Source organism: Bison bison, unplaced genomic scaffold (genome assembly GCF_000754665.1).
Source record: "Bison bison bison isolate TAMUID 2011002044 unplaced genomic scaffold, Bison_UMD1.0 scf7180017864155, whole genome shotgun sequence".
Classification (NCBI taxonomy): domain Eukaryota; kingdom Metazoa; phylum Chordata; class Mammalia; order Artiodactyla; family Bovidae; genus Bison; species Bison bison.
Genome location: NW_011494727.1, coordinates 1954515 through 1975702, shown reverse-complemented (window position 1 = coordinate 1975702; position 21188 = coordinate 1954515). Strand labels below are relative to the sequence as shown.

At 54.3% G+C, this 21188-nt stretch overlaps 1 protein-coding gene across 4 annotated transcripts in view; it reads left to right on the top strand.

Moving 5' to 3' along the window:
• The window catches only part of MAN2A2 (mannosidase, alpha, class 2A, member 2), a 20120-nt gene extending 906 nt beyond the window's left edge, over nucleotides 1-19214 (top strand). The window contains exons 2-24 of one of the 4 annotated variants that reach the window (XM_010841060.1): nucleotides 100-608; nucleotides 1493-1646; nucleotides 2187-2444; nucleotides 2522-2666; nucleotides 4684-4855; nucleotides 5702-5829; nucleotides 6044-6217; nucleotides 6562-6748; nucleotides 8798-8975; nucleotides 9281-9483; nucleotides 9671-9853; nucleotides 10026-10140; nucleotides 10369-10436; nucleotides 10562-10727; nucleotides 11217-11453; nucleotides 11681-11803; nucleotides 12046-12160; nucleotides 12387-12520; nucleotides 12696-12837; nucleotides 14340-14473; nucleotides 16260-16454; nucleotides 16655-16765; nucleotides 17498-19214. In XM_010841060.1, coding sequence (XP_010839362.1) covers nucleotides 1515-1646; nucleotides 2187-2444; nucleotides 2522-2666; nucleotides 4684-4855; nucleotides 5702-5829; nucleotides 6044-6217; nucleotides 6562-6748; nucleotides 8798-8975; nucleotides 9281-9483; nucleotides 9671-9853; nucleotides 10026-10140; nucleotides 10369-10436; nucleotides 10562-10727; nucleotides 11217-11453; nucleotides 11681-11803; nucleotides 12046-12160; nucleotides 12387-12520; nucleotides 12696-12837; nucleotides 14340-14473; nucleotides 16260-16454; nucleotides 16655-16765; nucleotides 17498-17650 — 3453 coding nt within the window. In that variant the 5' untranslated portion in view covers nucleotides 100-608; nucleotides 1493-1514 and the 3' untranslated portion in view covers nucleotides 17651-19214. Of the gene's footprint in view, nucleotides 1-74; nucleotides 609-1492; nucleotides 1647-2186; nucleotides 2445-2521; nucleotides 2667-4683; nucleotides 4856-5701; nucleotides 5830-6043; nucleotides 6218-6561; nucleotides 6749-8797; nucleotides 8976-9280; nucleotides 9484-9670; nucleotides 9854-10025; nucleotides 10141-10368; nucleotides 10437-10561; nucleotides 10728-11216; nucleotides 11454-11680; nucleotides 11804-12045; nucleotides 12161-12386; nucleotides 12521-12695; nucleotides 12838-14339; nucleotides 14474-16259; nucleotides 16455-16654; nucleotides 16766-17497 lie in introns of those variants that run through there. The other 3 variants (XM_010841061.1, XM_010841062.1, XM_010841059.1) reach the window with 3 other exon arrangements.
• Nucleotides 19215-21188: the final 1974 nt, after the last annotated feature.

Here is a 21188-nt window from a genome sequence, read left to right as displayed (position 1 = left end):
GGGAGAGGGCTGCGGGCAGCAGGCGGGCGGGCTGGCCAGTGGCCGAAGACCCGGCGGCAGGTGCCGGCCCCCCTCGGTGATCCCACTTTCTCTCCCCAGCTCTCCACCTCCTGTGCCCTGGACCCAGCCTACCAGGGCTAAAAATATTGCCCGGAGGCTCCTGAGCGGAATCAGATCGTGCTAAGTAGGGCACAACGCTGCCGAGGCGACAGAGCGTCTCAGCCCCAGGGTTGGAAGAAGGCTCTGGAGCGGCCGCTCCCGCCCCCGCTTGCCCGGCGGCTAGGCGGCTAGAGGTCTCTCTCAGCCCCGCAGGCAAGTGCGGGCCACGGGCGGTGGTGGAGGGCGCTGATACTCTTAAGTTGCCCCCACAGCCCCGCAGCTGTGCCTGGCGTCTCCCCACCCAGGGGATCTTCGACATCCATCACCGCGGGCTTACAGACCCTAGGGTCTGTAGCAGAGACTGAAAGTTGCCCACTGTGGGTATTAGAACAGAGAGAGGACTTTGTAAGAAACATAAGCCGTGGCTGCTGCTGTTTGTTTGTTTTTTTTTTTTTTTTAATTCATTCTGTATTCCTGAATAAGAGGAACTGTGCCAGGAAGTGTTTTTGGTGAGTACCAGTCTGATCCAAGCAGGCAGGGAGAAAGGCTTTCTTGTTAGTCTCTTGGAGCTTTGGCTGTATCCTTTAAATCAAAATAGATACCAGTTTATTCCTCTGAAATTAGAGACTCATGGCCAGGGAGCCTGGACACCTGCCTCCTTTCACTGGCTGTGTCTTTCTTGTAGGCAAGCTCTGTGGGCGGCTGGTTATAACAAGAAGTCGTATGGGTAGCTCAGGAGTCACAGCTGGAAAGTTTTGTGATCCGGTTGTTTTTTAATGGCATCCACGTGGGAGAGAGTGTCACGTCCACCCTAGGGACAGAGCTGCTACCATGACCAGGCAGGACTGCCCTCAAATGTGCTTAGTCTTACTAGTGCTTTCTGTGTCTCAGCCAGGAGCATACAATCCAGGTTGGGTCCATAGCCAGTGTTAGGATTCCGTGCTTAGAAGCTTTCTTTTTTTTAATGTATATCTCCCATATTTAAACAATTTTTTAATTGAAGGATAATTGTTTTAGAGTCTTGTTGATTTCTGTCATAACAGGAATTGCTCAGTCTCTAAGTTGTGTCTGACTCTTTGCGACCCTGTGGACTGCAGCAGGGCAGGCTTCCCTGTCCTTCACTGTTTCCAGGAGTTTGCTCAAACTCATGTCCGTTGAGTCAGTGAATCAACAGGAGTTAGCCAAAGTATACATATGTCACCTCCCTCTTGAACCTCCCTTCCAGCTGCCTCCCCATGCCACCCTGCCAGGTTGTCACAGAGCACGAGAAGCTTTTGTTTCTTTGGAGTCAGGCAAATTGGTGTCCCACAGGAGCAGGAACTCATTGGGACATTTGGTGGAAAGACCACCACGGGATTTTTGCTTGCCGGAGCTACATCTGCTGTCTCTCCAGCCAGGTGTGTGTGGAGGCCAGTATGAAGCTGAAAAAGCAGGTGACAGTGTGTGGGGCTGCTATCTTCTGCGTGGCTGTCTTCTCGCTCTACCTCATGTTGGACCGAGTACAACATGATCCTGCTCGACACCAGAACGGTGGGAACTTCCCCCGGGTGAGTCAGTCCTGGCTGCTAACTTCTGCCTGCATAAATTATCCAGGATCAGGTTATTGCTCCAGCTGGAGAGTCATGGCAACCCAGGTCAACAGGCAGATTTTCTAGAAAGCTGTAGGCAATGATGGCAAAAAAGAAAGGAGAGAGGTAAAAATGGCCCTGGGTACTGCTGCTCTGTCCACCTGAATTGGCAGACATTGCTTGTGGATTGCAGCTTTCCCTCCCACTAAGCCCCGGTGCAGTCCTTGTCAGCAAACGGTGCTCCGGGTAGGCAACATGATTGTCAAGAATAGGCATGGGAGGTGAAATCCTTGCCATGCATAAGCTAGAGAGTGAGGATACTCCCAGCCCAAGTGGGCTGCAGCCCTCAGTAGTGATTCAAACCACACCCGTTACCTTCTGGCCCTTTAGGCTCCTGGTCCTGCCTTCGATTTGGGAAGGAAGGATCATAGTCAGGCCTCAGGCGGTGAGCCGCATGCAGTGATCCTCCTTGTGACATAGGGAGCTAGGGGTGACTGCTTTCTGCTTTTTTGGGGGCAGAGTCAGATATCTGTGCTACAGAACCGCATTGAACAGCTGGAACAGCTGTTGGAGGAGAACCATGAGATCATCAGCCACATCAAAGACTCTGTGCTGGAGCTGACGGCCAACGTGGAGGGCCCACCTGCCCTGCTGCCCTACTATGTGGCCAACGGCTCCTGGGTGGTGCCGCCAGAGCCCCGGCCCAGCTTCTTCTCCATCTCCCCTCAAGACTGCCAGTTTGCTTTGGGGGGCCGCGGCCCGAAGCCAGAGCTGCAGGTAAGAAGAGTCAGAGCCGGCAGGGACCCCCGGTGGCCGTGGCCGGGGCACTGAGCTGCTCTCCTCCTGCCTGGCAGATGCTGACTATATCAGAGGAGTTGCCGTTTGACAACGTGGATGGCGGCGTGTGGAAGCAAGGCTTCGACATTTCCTACAGCCCGCACGACTGGGACTCCGAGGACCTGCAGGTGTTCGTGGTCCCCCACTCTCACAACGACCCAGGTGAGTGAGTGCCCAGCGCGACCCGGGAGCCAAGGAGAGAGCTTTCTGTCTTTTTTAAAATGTATTTGTGTGGCTGCGCTGGGCCTTGGTTGCCAGGTGAGCTTTTCTCTAGGTGTGGCAAGTGTGGGCTACCGTCCAGTTGCGGCGTGAGGGCTTCTCGTGGTGGTGGCTTCTCTTGTTGCAGGGCACAGGAGGCTCTAGGGCATTTGGGCTCAGTAGTTGCCCTCCCGGGCTCTAGAGCGCAGGCTCAGTAGCTGTGGTGCATGGGCTTAGTTGTCCCGAGGCATGTGGGATCATCCTGGACCAGAGAGCGGACCCATCTCTCCTGCATTGGCAGGCAGATTCTTTACCACTGAGACACCAGAGAAGCCCTGTTTATTTTCTTTTTTTAATTGGAATACAGTTGATTTACAATGTTCTGTTAGTTTCAGGGGTACCGCAAAGTGAATCATTTATACATATGTATACTCTTTCATAGATTCTTTTCTTTTATAGGTCATTTCAGAGTATTGCGTTCCCTATGCTATACAGTAGGTCCTAGTTAGCTATCTATTTTATGTATATAGTAGTGTGTTTATGTCAATCCCAGTCTCCCAATTTATTCCTCTCCCCTCTTTCTTCTGGTAACCGTAAGTTTGTTTTATATGCCTATGGGTCTGTTTTCTGTTTTCTAAATAAATTCATTTGTACCATTTTTTTTAGATTCCATATATAAGCAGTATCATATGATACTTGTTTTTCTCAGTCTGACTTAACTTCACTCAGTATCATGATCTCTAGGTCCATCCAAGTTGCTGCAAATGGTATTTCTTCCATTCCTGTCTTATGGCTGAGTAATATTCCATTGTTTGTATACACCACATCCTCTTTATGCACTCCTCTGTTGATGGGCATTTAGGTTGCGTCCATGTCTTGGTTAATGTAAACAGTGCTGCAGTGAACACTGGGGTGTATGTATCTTTTCGAATTCTGTTTTCTCCAAGTATATGCTCAGGAGTGGGATTGCTGAATCATACAACCTTTATTTAGGTTTTTTTAAGGAACCTCCATACTGTTCTCCATAGTGGTTGTATGAGTTTACATTCCCACCAGCAGTGTAGAAGGGCTCCCTTTTCTCCACACCCTGTCTAGCATTTGTAGACTTTTTGATGATGGGAATTCTGACTGGTGTGAGGTGATAACCTCATTGTAGTTTTTATTTGCATTTCTTTACTAGTTAATAGTGTTGAGTATTTTTTCACATGCTTTTTGGCTGTCTGTATATCTTTGGAGAAACGTCTATTTAGATTTTCTGCCCCTTTTTTTTTATTGGGTTGTTTATTTTTTTGATACTGAGCTGCATGAGTTTTTTATTTTGGAGATTAATCCCTTGTTGGTTGATTTATTTGCAAATATTTTCTTCTGTTGGTGTCTTTTTGTTTTGTGTATAGTTTCCTTTACTGTGCAAAAGCCTTTAAGTTTAATTAGGCCCCATTTGCTTATTTTTGTTTTGCTTTTATTTTCATTACCCTAAGAGGTGGATCAAAAAAGATGTGATTTATGTCAGGGAGTGTTCTGCCTACATTTTCCTCTAAAAGTTGTATATAGTATCTGGTCTTAGGTTTAGATCTTTAATCCGTTTTGAGTTTGTTTTGTGTATGGCGTTAGGTAATGTTCTGATTTCATTCTTTTACATGTAGCTGTCCACTTTCCCCAGCACCACTTACTGAAGAGACTGTCTAGTCTCCATTGTATATTCTTACCCCCTTTGTCATAGGTTAGGTGACCATAGGCGTGTGGGTTTATCTGTGGGCTTTCTATCCTACTCTGTTGATTTCTGGGTTTGTGCTCATACCATACTGTTTTATTTTGGTAGCTTTGTAGTGTAGTCTGAAGTCAGGGGACCTGATTGCTCCAGTCCCATTTTTCTTTCTCAAGGTTGCTTTGGCTTGGGTGGGCCTTCTAGTGGCAAAGGTAAGGGAGGGACAGTTGGAGAAGATGGTGGCATCCTCAGGGGACCCTTTGTTGGCTCCCCCAGGCTGGCTCAAGACCTTTGACAAGTACTACACAGAACAGACCCAGCACATCCTCAACAACATGGTGTCTAAGCTGCAGGAGGACCCCCGGCGGCGCTTCATCTGGGCAGAAGTCTCCTTCTTCGCCAAGTGGTGGGACAACATCAGTGCCCAAAAGAGAGCAGCAGTCCGAAGGCCAGTGCCCACTGGGGAGGCAGGAGGGCCCTCTGGGTCCTAGGATGGGTGTGAAGTCCTTTTCTGGAGCTGTGGGTGCCAGGGAGAGGCAAGAGGAGACGGCAGAGATGAGGTGTGGTGGTAGAGGGGCCAGGGACAAGGCGGCAGGAACAGATTTCAGGGTCACTAGTATTAGGAAGAAAGCTGAGCGCCGAAGAATTGATGCTTTTGAACTGTGGTGTTGGAGAAGACTCTTGAGAGTCCCTCGGACTGCAAGGAGATCCAACCAGTCCATTCTAAAGGAGATTGGTCCTGGGTGTTCTTTGGAAGGAATGATTTTAAAGCTGAAACTACAGTAATTTGGCTACCTCATGCAAAGAGTTGACTCATTGGAAAAGACTCTGATGCTGGGAGGGATTGGGGGCAGGAGGAGAAGGGGATGACAGAGGATGAGACGGCTGGATGGCATTACCGGCTCAATGGACGTGAGTTTGGGTGAACTCCGAAAGTTGGTGATGGACAGGGAGACCTGACGTGCTGCAATTCATGGGGTCGCAAAGAGTCAGACACGACTGAGCGACTGAACTGAACTGAACTGAGTATTAGAAAAAGTCACAGTAGTGTGAGCACAGGGGAGAGAAAATGGAGGGCCTGGCCCTGGAAATGCAGACTGAGTCCAGGGATGAACAGAGCCAGAATGGCTGGAGGTTGGCTGGAGGGAAAGGAGGGCACATGTCTATTCTCGTGGTTGGTCCTGGGTTCAGGTAAGCTGGCTCAGGGAGCCCAGTGCACACAGGTCCCCTCCTTGGTTGGCAGGACTGGGCAGAGGGTTTCTACCCTAGGCTGAGTGTGCGCTCTTAACTCCAGGCTGGTGGGAAATGGGCAGCTGGAGATTGCAACAGGAGGCTGGGTGATGCCGGATGAGGCCAACTCCCATTATTTTGCGTTGATTGACCAGCTCATCGAGGGCCACCAGTGGCTGGAGAAGAACCTGGGTGAGTCCGGGCTCAGGAGCCGGAGTCTGCCCCTGTCACTGTGCCAGAGGACAGCAGTGGGGCTCTAAGGCCTGGGGTGGGCAGAGGATGCTTCCTTTCAAGGCTGATTGCACCAGCATGGTTGCAGGGTGATGGCAGGAGGGGCTGTGGGGCCGAGGACCCAGTGGCCAGGCCCTGGGGCGTTCAGGCCTCTGACTTCTGTGCCCCTGCCCAGGTGCAACCCCGCGCTCAGGCTGGGCGGTGGACCCCTTTGGATACAGCCCCACCATGCCTTACCTGCTGCGCCGTGCCAACCTGACCAGCATGCTCATTCAGAGGGTACACTACGCCATCAAGAAGCACTTTGCCGCCAGCCACAGCCTGGAGTTCATGTGGAGGCAGACCTGGGGTAAGGCCAGGTAGGGTAGAGGGGGTCGCAGTGGTAGTTCTCCTGGGGGAAGGTCAGGGGTTTGAGAAATAAGACCCACCAGTCCTTCAGAGCACTGGTGTAGACCATCAGAAGCGCTCGCCTTCAGGTTAGGTAGGGGATTGCATTGATATCTCTGGCCGCTGTGGAGCCTATCTGTCCCCCGGAGGAGCCATGGGCTCCCCTGCCCTGCTTGGTCCTGACCCTGGCCAGCATATCCTCGCAGCCTTGAGTGTACTTCCTGCCTTTAGCTGGAGTAGTTACCTCCCCCGCCGGCTTCCCTGAGCCCAGCTCCACGACCTGACTCTTTGGCGTGTCTTCTGTAGACTCGGACGCCAGCACAGACATCTTCTGCCACATGATGCCTTTCTACAGCTACGATGTCCCCCATACGTGTGGCCCGGATCCAAAGATCTGCTGCCAGTTCGATTTCAAGCGCTTGCCTGGTGGGCGGATCAGCTGCCCTTGGAAGGTGCCGCCCCGGGCTATCACGGAGGCCAATGTGGCCGAGAGGTACTTGCTCCCTGCCCTGGACTGGGTGTGGTGGTGCCGTTCTCCCTGTGCAGACATGTCTGGGCTGTGCTGCAAGGCAGGCTTCAGGTTCCACATTCATAAAATGGGGGCAGGGTCTGTTGGTGAATTCAGGCCCACAGCCCTTGCAGTGACAATTCTTTTAGTACTTTTTCCTGAAAAACCAGAGTGGCTGTAAGGTACCACCTTTTCCAGAAGGGTTTTATTTTCCCAAATGAGCGTGTTTTCCAGTGTCCTCATAAACTAATGCTGGAGCCAGTGGACTGCCTCAGAGGCAAATGATTCTCAGATTAGTGCAGCGCCTTCCAACCTTGAGCCTGCTGTGCCTTCGTTAAGCTCAGGCCTTCTGCCTTGGCTTGAAGTCAGCCAGGTTCCTCAGGCTCTGTGCACCTGGAATCTCATTCAGATGCACATTCTGTCCTGCCCCACAGAAAACAGACCCCTTTGAGAAAATCCTTGGGGACCCCTAAAAATGTTGCTGAAATGGCTTCCCTAGGAAAAGGTGGGTTAAGAGAGAGCTAAACAATGATTCAGCCAGAACTGGACTGGCCTTAAGAATGTAACCAGTTGAACTGGTTTTTGTGTTGCAACACTCCAGTTTCCATGACGTCCAAGAGGTGAAACATGTGACCAAAAGCAAAAGAAAGTAGTCTTTTGTTTCTAGAATCCAAAAATCTAAATGCTGCTTCCAAGTAAAACCCTTGGGCTTTTAAGGCACACTTTTTCTTGGAGCAGCAGCTGTGATCTAAGGCTAGGCAAGGTTTACAGAGCAAGTCATGGGAGATAGCCTCATTTTCTCCTTTAACAGGCTTACAGGGCTGATAAATTAGGGGAAGGTGGTATTTGAGGAGTCCTTCCTTGAGAACAAGATGGCAAAGAACAAACTGGACCAAGTACATTAGTGGCTGGTTGAAGTGTGACACCCATGACATGCCACTCACCAGACTTGTCTAAAAAGAGCGGTGTTAATGCAACAGGGCTGTTTTGCTATTGATTATATTAGTGATTGGGATGAGAAAGAAAATGACACGTTTATATATAGTTACTACTATGTGCCAGGCACTGTTCTAAGTGTTTAACAAATATCAATTCAGTTCATTTTAAATGTCACAGTACTATGATAGTGGGCACTGATGATAGGCAGTTTCCTCATTTGATGGAAACTGAGGCCCAGGAGAGGTTCAGTAAGTTGCCCGAGGTTGCACAGCTGGCGTTGGTGTCATCCGGCCCCCGGGTCTGGGCTCTTCACTCTGGGGCTGTGCCGCATCACTGACTGGTGACAAAGTAAATCTGGAGTGTCAGATCCCAGAAGATCTCAAGAGGTTGAAATGTGGGCTGAATCCAACCAGATAAGACTTCTGTTAACATTAGATATAACTGTAAGGTTCTACCCTTAGCGTCCGTAAACAGGATAGGAAAGTTCAGGATGAGAAAAGGTCTTGCTGGGCCACACGCACAGAAAACATGATCCCTAACGTCAGCACGGTGGGGTGAGCGTGGGGGCTGCCAAACACGCCTGTGTGAACACACGGCCACTCTGGCCATACCGGGAGTGTGGCCTGCCTTCCCCTGGATGTGCGTGGTCAGTGCTGGGCCCTGCACTCCGGGTTCCTGGATGATGGGCTACTCAGAGACCTGCCGGTGAGTGGATTCCCAGCTGCTCTGTAGGAACTAGAGAGACGAAAGAGTGGGGATGGAAGAGCAGGGACTGCAGAGCCTGATGAGGAAGCCCAGGGGAACCCTCGCACATCTTGATTGTCTGAAGGACCGACATGGGCATGGAGGATTGACTTGTTCTGTGCAGCGTCCAGGGCAGAACTGGAGCCAGGGAACTGAAGCCCTGCCTCTGGAAGAACTCTCTAGTTGCCCAGAGAACCCCAGGCTCCCTGGGGCTGGGTTTCCCACCCACGAGCCGAGTGAGTCCATGACGGGTGTATGAGGGGGCGCCTCTCGGGCGGGCGCCTCTCGGGCTGGCTTCCCTCAGGATCCGGGTGAGGCTCCGCATGAGCCGGTTCCCCTCCCCACCTGCAGGGCAGGCCTGCTCCTGGACCAGTACAGGAAGAAGTCCCGGCTCTTCCGGAGCAATGTGCTCCTGGTGCCGCTGGGCGATGACTTCCGCTACGACAAGCCCCAGGAGTGGGACGCCCAGTTCTTCAACTACCAGCGGCTCTTCGACTTCCTCAACAGCAAGCCTGACCTCCACGTGCAGGTGTGAAGGGACACTGAGCTGGGGAGGGGGCCTTGGCGGGGCTGCAGCCCAGCCCTTCCTGTGAGGTCTCCTGCTCCCCAATACCACTCCAGAGCAGGGGCACATTTGCAATTCTTGGGTGTGTTTTTCCTTTTTTGTCACAATTCTTTCCCAGGCTCCCCAGCTTCTGTGAGGTCCAGGCCAGGTCCAGGGACTGCCCTCTGCATAGACCAGATTGCTCCCCCTCACCCCCAGCTGTGGCACGGGGAGCCAGAATTCCCAATAGACTCTGGAGCTGATGGAAGGGGGTTTTGGGGTCCCCACAGGCCCAGTTTGGCACCCTCTCCGACTATTTTGACGCTCTATACAAGAGGACAGGGGTGGAGCCGGGGGCCCGGCCTCCAGGTTTCCCTGTGCTGAGCGGGGATTTCTTCTCCTACGCGGACCGGGAGGACCACTACTGGACTGGCTATTACACTTCACGGCCTTTCTACAAGAACCTGGACCGCGTCCTGGAAGCACACCTGCGGTGAGACGCCGCTTCCAGGCTGGAGGGAGAAGGGTTCAAGGAGGGGCTGGATTGGCTGAGCAGGGACGCGAAGGGCATGGAGACCAGGACACAGAGAAGGGGAGGAAGGAAGAGGCGTGGGGCTTGCAGAGCGAGGGTGGGCCCAGGCGAGCTGTGTGGCATGAGGCCAACTTGTCTGTCTGGGCAGGGGCGCAGAGATCCTGTACAGCCTGGCTGTGGCTCACGCCCGCCGCGCTGGACTGGCCAGCCAGTTCCCGCTCTCGAACTTCGCCCTTCTGACGGACGCTCGGCGCACACTGGGGCTCTTCCAGCACCACGACGCCATCACAGGCACAGCCAAGGAGGCCGTTGTGGTGGACTATGGGGTCAGGTGGGAGTCCCCTCCTCTTCCCCATCCACTCTGTGCCGCTGCCCACCATCCCCAATATGAGGATGCACCGGGTGGTCCGTGGGCTGGCCTGCTGGGGGCTCACCCTGCTGGCTGGTGGACAGTCTCTCGGTGGTCACCTCTCCCCTGGTCCCTCTCCTGCCCATCCTCCCAGGCTTCTGCGCTCCCTTGTCAGCCTGAAGCAGGTCATCATGAACGCAGCTCACTACCTGGTGCTGGGGGACAAGAAGACCTACCACTTTGACCCAGAGGTGCCCTTCCTGCAGATGGTGAGCCCCGCTCCTGCATCTGCCCGAGGGGACCTCTGGTGTGCGGCCTGGGCCGAGAGCTGTGGTGCAAGGGCCTGGCTCTTCTTTTCCCTCCCTGTCCTGGGGTGAAGGATCCCTGCCCAGCACAGCCGCTGGTCCCCATCAGGACAGGTTGGGGCCTGGGGAGGCAAGTCTCTGAGTCAGGTTGAGCCATGCGATGGTTCTCCCCTCCCCCTGACTTAATTCCAGGATGACACCCGCTTAAATCACGACGCCCTTCCAGAGCGCACAGTGATCCAGCTGGAATCTTCACCCAGGTGAGCCTGGCTCTCCACCCCTCCCAGCTGCCGCCGCACTCTGAGGGATTCCTGGCCTGGCCGTGTTCCTGCTCCTGTTCCCCCAGAGCAGGGGCCGCCTGGGTGAGCCTGCCTTCTGCTCACAGGTATGTGGTGCTGTTCAACCCATTGGAGCAGGAGCGGCTCAGCGTGGTGTCCCTGCTGGTGAGCTCACCCCGGGTGCGTGTGCTTTCGGAGGAGGGTCAGCCCCTGGCCGTGCAGGTCAGCGCGCACTGGAGCTCTGCCACCGACATGGTCCCTGACGTCTATCAGGTGAGGGGGGCTCGGCATGTGGGGCCCCGCCACAGCCCTCTCTGCTGATCCTCGGCCTCTCCCCGGGGCCTCAGGCTGTCTCTTAACACTGGCTTCCCAACTTCCTGCTCGCAGCCTTCTTACTCCCCATGTTGGGGGCTGGCGTCTTGAGGAGAGGAGTTGCCTGGAGTTTGGTCACTCCTGGGGTTTGGGTCTGTCCTTGAAAGGAAGGTGACGTTTGCTGTAGTGTGACAGTAGGAAGGACACAGTTACGTTGTCCCATTATTCATTCATTCAGCAGATTTTTCTTGAAATCTTACGTGTGGTTACCATTTTGTGATTTTCCGAGTATCATTGGAGACTCATGAAAGTCTTGATGAGGTGCAAGTCGCCTCACCTGCCCTTTGAGAGGTGACAAAGGCCCCCCCCAGTGGGTGCAGGATTTGCTTGGGCTCTTAGGCCAGAACCTCAGTCCCGTGTCCGAGGCCATCAGCCCTCCCGTGCCCACAGGTATCTGTGCCTGTCCGCCTGCCAGCGCTGGGTCTTGGCGTGCTGCAGCTGCAGCAGGGCCTGGACGGGCCCCGCACGCTGCCCTCCTCCGTGCGCGTCTACCTACACGGGCGGCCGCTGTCTGTCAGCAGGAATGAGGCATTCCCTCTCCGTGTCATTGACTCGGGCACCAGTGACTTCGCCCTCAGCAACCGCTACATGCAGGTCTGGTTCTCAGGCCTTACCGGGCTCCTCAAGGTAAAGGGCCAGGGGCTGGGCGCTGGAGCGGGTCACGCGAGCTGCCTCCGGCCCGTGAGCACTGCCACCTGGCTGGCGGTGGACCTGGGAGGGGGCAGTGCCAGCCCCGAGCCAACAGCACAGGGAAGCAGCGCTGGGCTCCTTGGGGAGGTTCGTCCGTGCCCTCCCAGGGGGCAGGCCTGATGTGCTGGTGTGGGGCCAGGGGTCAGGGCTGTGTTTCTTGGCAGAGTGTCCGAAGGGTGGATGAAGAGCAGGAACAGCGGGTGGACATGGAGTTCCTCGTCTATGGCACCCGCTCGTCCAAAGACAAGAGTGGAGCCTACCTCTTTCTGCCTGACGGCGAGGCCAAGGTACCCTGAGGACACCCCACAAACCCCAGGGAGCCCTGGGAGGCTTCACGAGCCAGGGCACCTCACCCACTGCCCCCATGGGGGGCAGGGGTCCGAGGAGCGCCACCCGGGGCTTGGGCCTGGCTCGGCCGGGGTCTCAGCCCAGAGCCTGCTGGCAACAAGTCCTGCTGCTTGACGCCGGCCGGCTCCTCCCTGTTTTGCTCTCGTGCCGGGGATTCAGCTGCCCCCTGCTCTTTCCTCAGCCCTACGTCCCCAGGGACCCACCCGTGCTGCGCGTCACAGAAGGCCCTTTCTTCTCAGAGGTGGTTGCCTGCTATGAGCACGTTCACCAGGTGGTCCGGCTGTATAACCTGCCGGGTGAGCCCCACAGACGGGGAGCATGGGGAGGAAGGTGTGGCTCCACGGGCTGGGACGCGCTCTCGCTCCTGCCCGCTCTCTGTGTCTGTTGGCACATTTGTCCCCAGAAAGCACGTTGTTTAGCTTTCTTGGAGTAGAGCTTGGCCGCAAGTGCTGGGACTCGCCTGGGGCACCCTCTCTGGCTGTGGCTCACTCCTCTCAGCCTCTCTCTCTGTCCTGCACCCAGGGGTGGAGGGGCTGTCCCTGGATGTGTCGTCCTTGGTGGACATCCGCGACTACGTCAACAAGGAGCTGGCCCTGCGCATTCGCACGGACATCAACAGCCAGGGCATCTTCTTCACGGACCTCAACGGCTTTCAGGTGACACCTCAGGCCTGGGGCTCAGAGACCCCGCGGAGCACAGAGCTTGACAGTGTTTAATGGCTGCATCACAGGCCCTGGCGGGCGATCTGCTCTGATAGAGAAGGAGGAATCCGAGCATGGTGGGGGCCCAAAGGGGGCCGGAACGCCCCTGATCGGCTGGCCTCGCCCGCAGGTGCAGCCCCGACGGTATCTGAAGAAGCTGCCCCTGCAGGCCAACTTCTACCCCATGCCCGTCATGGCCTACCTCCAGGACGCCCAGAACCGCCTCACGCTGCACACGGCCCAGGCCCTGGGCGTCTCCAGCCTCCACGATGGTGAGTGGAGCAGGCGCTGTGTGTGTGGTGGGAGAGGTGCAGAGGGCAAGCTTGAGAAGCCCGTCCCTGCCCCCGAGGCCTGTCCCCTCGTGGGCCTCTCCCTCTCCTGGTCAGCCACAGGCCCAGTGGGGGGTGACAGGAAGGCAGTTGCCTGCTGTCGCCCCCTCTCCCCGCTGCCGGCAGCTGTTGGGGTGACGGGAGGGGGTGGCCTGTTGGATCCCCTCCAGAAGCAGCAGGCACTGAGGGGGATCGTCAGCTGAAGTGGGTGTGCGCCTTCTCCTGGGAGGGCCAGGGTAGGTACAGGCGGAACAGTGTCTTCAGGGTTAGGATGAATTATTCAGCAGAAGAGAAGAATGTGTCCTGTCTTTCTGCTAGCCGTCATTAAAAGACAATGACCAAAAAGAGAGAAGGGTGGTCTCGAGAATCAGAAGGAGGACTGAGAGGACCGACCTGGAGCCGGCCACCCGGGCAGCGCAGGCGGCTCCTGTGTCCTGGGGTGAAGCGAACAGTCGGCACTTGGGGCCTTCCAAGGCCGTCAGGCTGGCCACCTTTGGGCTGGAACGTTTGGCAGGGCTGAGCCAAGGAGGCTGAGCCAGGGATGCCCGATCCAGGCTCTGCGGGGCCTGCAGCGAGCACGGTGGGGACCTGGCGCCCTGCTGGAAGGCCTGTGCTGCTGCTGCCCCTTTGCCCACGGTCACCCGGGTTGTAAGACTCCTCACTCAGCCGAGTGTCCCGCCTCAGTGCCCCTGCCCTTTTGGAAAACGGTGCACTCACAGTGGCGGTTTTACATGCAAGGGATCTGTTTTAGGATTGGGGGTGTCTTTCTGTGGTTGCTCAGGGTAAAAACCAAGGAGGCACAGAAGTTAGGAAGGGGATACCGGAGGACAAGTAGAGCTCTGTATGGGCTCACCTCAAGAGAGTCTTGAAAAAAAAGGTGCTGGAAAAAAATCCTCGTTCCCGCATATGTACGCTTTGAGCCCTTCCCCCAGGCATATTTTTAAAGGAAAGGAGAGGTGGTCGATCACCTGCTGTTTGACTGTCCTCTCGCTCCCTCCTTTGACGGATGTGGTGGACAGAGTTGGGGTCTGTCCTGCGTAGAACCACGGTGGGAAGCATGTATTCTAGTCACAGCAAAATCTGCCCAACCTGACAAAGCCTGGCCCGGGGCAGGGTCTCTGCAGCAGCTTCCCCTGGCGGTTGATAGGGTTTTGTGGTTGCTGCTTACCTTTGTTGTATGTAGGCAGCCCAGAGACGGGTCCTTGCCTGGGCACCCAGACTGGCCCCACTCCTGAGCCACGGAACACACACGGGCAGCGAGCCGCCAGGGTCACAGCCCTTCCCTCGGCCCCTTCCAGCTCCCAGTTTCTTGGCTGCTTTGTTCCCTGAATGACTCGCCTTCCAGCCAGGCTTTCTCCTTGGGCCTTGGGTGGGCTGCTTCCAGAGGCTGGCATCTGCTTGGGGTCGAGGGAGGTAGGCTGGGGGCTCACAGTGAACTCCCCTAGGCCAGCTAGAGGTGATCTTGGACCGGAGACTGATGCAGGATGACAACCGGGGCCTCGGCCAAGGGCTCAAGGACAACAAGAGAACCTGCAACCACTTCCGCCTCCTGTTAGAACGGCGAACCCCAGGCAGGGAGGTGAGTTCTGGGCCTCCCCCTGGGACCCAGGTCAGGCTAGGCCCGTGGGTGGCTCTGGGTTCCAGCCCCAGCCTGGGAGCCTCCTCGAGGCACGCAGATGTAGCCAGAGTAGGGTCTGATCCCGGGTCGGCGGGAAGTGAGTCTGACGCTCTGCTGCTCCATCTCACGCAGCCTGGCACCTCCCTCTCCATAGCTCCCTGTCGTCTGTGCCTCCTCGTGCTCATCTCTCACCTTCCCACCCGCCCCTGTGTCCTCTTCCCCTCTTTGTTGCTGCCCCAATCATCTCACGGCTTTCTTTGCCCCCACCAGCCTGGCTTTTTCTCCAAACTGGCAGCCATGTTTAGGGGCTTGATCTTTCACAGCAGCAGGAACAGGAACCGAGAGGTAAGGGCCAGTGATGCGGTGTCACACTAGCCTTAGTGATGTGTAGCTGGAGTTGGAATCCCTGGTGGCAGAGCCTGCTGCCCAATCCCCCATCTGGGGCTTGGTCACTCACTCGTCAAATAGCTGCTGGGCTCTCGCTGTGCTGTGAGGGCTGAGAGGGCAGCAAATGCATACAATACCGACTCTGCACTCTAGGAATTGACTCGTGAGTAGGGGTGGGGGATGAGCTGTGTGTGTGCTTATTAAAAGTAGAAAATGGGTATGTCCCCGGGTCCTGAGGAATGAGAGAACATAGTGGAATCCAGGACAGCTTCCTGGAGGAGGTGTCATCCATGAGCATCTCTGATGAGTGGGGGGTCCGCCCTACACATTTGAACCAAGGCACAGGGTGGGAGGCAAGAAAGAATGTGAAGGGTAAGAGCTGTGAATTCACTCAGTTGGATCAGAGCCACCTGTCCGGTGTGACAGCCACTAGCCATGTGCGGCCATTTAAATGTATTCAAAACCAAATATAATAGCAGGTTCAGTTCTTCATTCAGACTAGTCATATTCCAAGGGGTACCTGCTGTGCTAGTGCAGATGTAGCGTATTTCCATGACTGCAAAAAGTTCTAGTGGCCAGTGTGGGCTGCCATGGAGGGTGGTTTGGGGCAGACAAAACAGGCCTGGAGTGCCTGGTGAAGGCTTTGGACTTCCTCCTGGAGGCCAGTAGGCACCTGAGCTGAAGGAATGCTATTCGGACTCTGCTCGAGGCGTATCACTCCCGCAGTGGGGGCCCGGGTGGGTCTTCAGGGTGGCTGCTTCGAGGCTGTTGACGCAGGAAGCAGTGTCGTTGGCTTGAACTGAGCCCTGGGAGGGAGGAACCTGGAGGTGGCTGTGAGGGCCCTGCCGAGGGGTAGTGGAGGTCGTGTCTGAGGGAAGGGTGAGATTTGGGCAACAGGAAAGAGACGCTAAGAACATGAATTTAGAAAGCTGAGCTCAGGCCTGTGAGTGTGACGTCCCCGTCAGCTGACCAAGGAGTGGGGACCGCTGGGTTCAAGCATCAGGGTGGGTCGAGCTTGAAACTGGGGTCGCCCCAGAGGCTTTCTGCATCAGAGGCCCAGCCTCCATGGTGAAGTGTCCATCTGTCTGTCTTCCCTTCTCCTCTCTACTCTGAGAATCTCCATGGTAGGAGACATTGCTGATGGGAGCATGAGGAAGCAAAAAGCCCCCAGAGTTAGAGGTGCGGTGGCCTAGTGAGGTCACGCGTCCTAAGCTGCGTGAGGCAGGAAGCGACTGTGCTTGAAGGGTTCTGGAGTCAGGCACCCCATGTACCCAGACACGTCAGGGACGCTCTCTGCAAAGGAGCGTCCTTCCCCTCCCCCGGTGCCGCGTCCTCAGCCAGACCTTGGCCCGTCCTGCAGGTCCGCGAGGCCGCCTCTGCAAGCTTCCCGTCCCTCCTCAGCCACCTGACCTCCATGTACCTGAACACCCCTGTGCTCGCCCTGCCCGTGGCCAGGAGGCAGGCCCCTGGCCCCGCTCTGCGCTCTTTTCACCCTCTGGCCTCCTCACTGCCCTGTGACTTCCACCTGCTCAACCTGCGGACGCTCCAGGCCGAGGTGAGTGTCCGGTTCAGCGCTGGATCTTCTGAGTGGACCTTGCCTCTCATCCAGACTCCTCTCCATCCAACCCTGCCTTCCTGGCAGAGGTGCTGCCCCACCTGTGAGCCCTGCAGAGACCCCTCCCCACCCCCACACCCATGCCCCCACACCCACACACACGCGCACACACATGCACTGCCCCGTGTGTCTGTCACCAGGAGGATGGCTTGCCCTCGGCAGAAACCGCGCTCCTCTTACACCGCAAGGGTTTTGACTGTGGCCTTGAGGCCAAGAACTTGGGTTTCAACTGCACCACCAGCCAAGGCAAGGTGAGCAGGGCCCTGGTGTGGGAAGGGAGCAGAGGGCAGGGAAACAGCACCAGGCACAACGGGCAGAGAGCTCGTTGAGGCAGGCAGTTAGTGGGGAAGTGGGCAGGGTTAACGCTGGGACTTCATGGAGAGAAGGGGGAGAAGCTGGTGACGTGTTTTCAAAGCCTCTGAGGCCTGGCAGGGGCAGTTCCAGACGAGGTGTCCAGGTAGACAGCTTTGGTTCCATGTGTATGAACCTGCGTTCAGCAAACAGAAACACCAGGAGTTAAAAACCAAAAGCCATCGTACTCTAGTCATTGTTTAAGCCAGCAAAGACTAGCACTGATCAATGCATCTGCATGCTGGTGCCAGTGACTGAGAGGTAAATCAAGACATGGTCCCTGCTGGGATTCCCCTGGCAGTCCAGTAGTTAGGTCTCAGCACTTTCCCTCCTGTGGGCCAGGTCCAACCCCTGGTTGGGAAACTAAGACCCTGCAAAGCCTCGCATGGTATGGGAAGAAAAAGAAAAGATAAAGTCCTTGTCGTCAGAGACCACACAGCTCAGTGCAGCAGTTCCCGCCCTGAGGTCCACAGGGCTTCCAGGGTTCCGCAGACTGAGTGCACGTGTAGGCACTTGCTGTGTGTGGAGGGGCCCATGCTGAAGTGAGGGTCACGCAGGTCACGCAGAGGAAGAGCAGCAGCACGTGGCGGGTCAGCTCCCAGCACTGCCCTGCGCCTTCTCCCTCCCCACAGGTGGCCCTGGGCAGCCTCTTCCACGGCCTGGATGTGGTTTTCCTGCAGCCAACCTCCTTGACCCTGCTGTACCCTCTGGCCTCGCCCTCCAATAGCACTGACGTCTACGTGGAGCCCATGGAGATCACCACCTTTCGCCTCCGCTTGGGCTAGGTCTCCTTGTGGCCTGAAGGGAAATTTCATCCATGGAGACTGACCTCCTCACATGAGATCGGGTTGGACAAGCCACACCCGGTATCCTGTCCCGATCTACCTCTCAGAACCACGACAGACTGGGCTCTGCCCTCATTTTCCCTTTATTGTTGCTTCTGTGCAGGGGGGCAGCCCGCAGGCCCAGTGTTGGGTGGATAGGTAGGGCAGCGCCGCTGAAATGCAGCGGTGAAGGCCCTTGCTCAGAGGGGCCAGTGCCGGCCTCTGCTTTGGGGGGGTGTGTGTCCACTTCACGGGGCACCGGCTCAGGCACCCACCTTCTCCCCCAAATGGGATGGAAGAGAAGCAGGGGAGGCTGAGTGGGCCAGAGTCTGGCATCAGGCTCACGGTGGCCAGCAGCTGACTCTAGGGGAGTCCCGTAGTTGTGTAAGGACACATGTCCTGATGTGACGAGCAGGAGCGGAGCGACACCAGGAGGAGGGGCTGGGGACCAAGGGGTAGCCGTCGGGTGGAGGAGTAGAAGGAATGGCTGTTTGTGTGACGGCTCCTTTCTGAAGTGCTCCCTGAGCCGCACACCCTGGCCAGGGGCTGCCGTGTGGCAGGAAGGACTCATGACTGTCATGGCTGCAGGGCATAAGACACTTCAGGTACCAAAACCCCCATCTCAGACTGGGCACTTGGTCTGCGTGTTGATTTGTGGGGTGAGGGAGGGGCCACTCCGCTTGACTCCTCTTTGGTTCCTGCATGCTGTCTACCACTCTCCCCAGGAGCCACTTCCTATCACAGGGGCGTTTGATCCAGCACATTTCCTTTCCCTGGAAAGAAAGTGAAGCTTCCAACTTGAGAAGGCTTTCAACATCATCCTTGCAGGCCTGAAGCTTCTCCATCACATCCTTCTACAGAAGTCTTTGCGGGGAACTAGGAAGACATAGACTAAATTAGGAAGCACCGTGGCTGCTTGTCAGCTTTCATTGCAGCTTTGATTATTAGAGAAAAATTTATGATAGTTTCTACAGATGCTGAAACAATATTTGGTAAAATTTAAAATCTATCCCTTATTAAACAATATTTGGTAAAATTTAAAATCCATCCCTTGTTAAACTCTTAGTAAGTTAAAGATTAGGAAGAAACATCCTAACCTAGATAAAGGGTGTCTCCATCTGAAACCCACAGTCAGTGGCATTCTAAAGACCCAACCACCACAGACATTCCCAGTGAAGTCAGAGATTCGCCAAGGCCATACAGTTCCTTAGCCGTGTTCTGGCACTACTAACCCCTGCAGTGTGGCAGATAGGAGCGGTGAGCAAAAGTTCCAAAGTAGCCATCCAATACAATCCGAGAGGATCAACTCAAGACCTTAACAGAGCATTCTGTATGTCGACTCAAACGATGCATGTTACATTTCTGTAAAGATTCTGGTTTTCTGCAGATCATCCCATAAATTCGATGCATTCCAGTGAGATTAGATACTTTTTGGAATTTGACAGGTTCCAAAATTGTCAACATCTGTTGGATCATAGAAAAAGCAAGAGAATTCCAGAAAAACATCTGCTTCATTGACTACACTAAAACCTTTGACTGCGTGGATCACAACAAACTGTGGAAGATTCTTAAAGAGATGGGAATACCAGACCACCTTACCTGCCTCCTAAGAAACCTGTATGAAGGTCAAGAAACAACAGTTAGAACCAGACATGGAACAATGGACTGGTTTAAAAATGGGTATATATTGTCCCTGCTTATTTAACTTATATACAGAATACATCATGCAAAATGCCGGGCTGGATGGAGCACAAGCTGGAATCAAGATTTCTGGGAGAAATGTCAGTAACCTCAGATATGCAGATGACACCACCCTTATGGCAGAAAGGGAAGAGGAACTAAAGAGCCTCTTGACAAAGGTGAAAGAGGAGAGTGAAAAAGCTGGCTTAAAACTCAGCATTCAAAAAACTAAGATCATGGCATCCAGCCCCATTGCTTCATGGGAAATAGATGGGGAAACAATGGAAACAGTGACAGACTTTATTTTCTTGGGCTCCAAAATCACTGTGGATGGTGACTGCAGCCATGAAATTAAAAGATGCTTGCTTCTTGGAAAGAAAAGCTATGACAAACCTAGTCAGCGTATTAAAAAGCAGAGATATTACTTTGCTGACAAAGGTCTGTATAGTCAAAGCTATGGTTTTTCCAGCAGTCATTTATGAATTGTGAGAGTTGGACCATAAAGAAAGCTAAGCGCTGAAGAATTGATGCTTTTGAACTGTGATATTGGAGAAAACTCTTGAGAGTTCCTTGGACAGCAGGGAGATCAAACCAGTCAATCCTAAAGGAAATCAAACCTTGAATATTCTTTGGAAGGACTGATGCTGAAGCTCCAATACTTTGGCCACCTGATGCAAAGAGCTGATTCATTGGAAAAGACCCTAATGCTAGGAAAGATTGAAGGCAGGAGAAGGGGATGACAGAGGTTGAGATGGTTGACTGGTATCACTGACTCAATGGACATGAGTTTGAGCAAGCTCTGGGAGATGGTGAAGGACAGGGAAGCTGACATGCTGCAGTCCATGGGGTCGCAAAGAGTCGGATATGACTTAGCAACTGAACGACAACAGCATTCATTTGGAAGAGTAAATGTGTGAGACTACTAAAAATTCTGAATGATCAGAGGGTGGCTGGGGCAGTGGTGCTGGGTAAAAGGCACTAGATTTCCCCGGGGGGCTCTGGGGTAGGATCAGACCGCTGGAACCAAAGGGAGAGCCCAGCATCAGACCCAGGTGTAAGGGACTCAGTACAGGATAGAGGAGTATTTTAAGTGGGGAAAAAAAGATGGATTATTTAATACAGACTACAATAACTGCCTATCTGTTAAAACAGGAGCTCTCTACCTCACAGTTTACACAAAAAGTAGCACCAGAGGGAAAAAACAAAAAATTGAACTCCAGAATTACTGAGGAAAATATAGGATATTTTTATATTCCAGTGTGGAAAGGTCTTTTCTGAACAGAAAACTTGAAAGCTATAATAAGGGAAAAGATAAACAGATTTTACCACCAAAAATACGTGTAAAGTTTGTTTATGATGGAAACCACCAAGTTAAAACACAAATGACTGGGAGAAAATATTTGCAGCACTTCAAAACTTGGTGTGTACGATCACTTCGGGAGAATAACTTGCTTTGAGCTCCTTAGAGCAAGTCATGGGGCCTACTAAGCAGTGACCAGCTGAGTTTTTCTGGGTCACCCAGGGTCATTGCTGCCCGGCCAGGCCACGTGGCATCCTGTGTCACAGTGAAGGAATGAAGATTATCAGAGAATGTGACACATTCTGTGTCACACAAAGAATGAAGTGCTGAGCAGAGTGCCTGGTACATTTAATACAGTGAAGTCGCTCAGTCGTGTCCAACTCTTTGCGACCCCATGGACTGTGGCCCACCAGGCTCCTCCATCCATGGGATTTTCCAGGCAAGAGTACTGGAGTGGGGTGCCATTTCCTTCTCCAGGAGATTTTCCCAACCAAGGGATTGAACCTGGGTCTCCTGCAT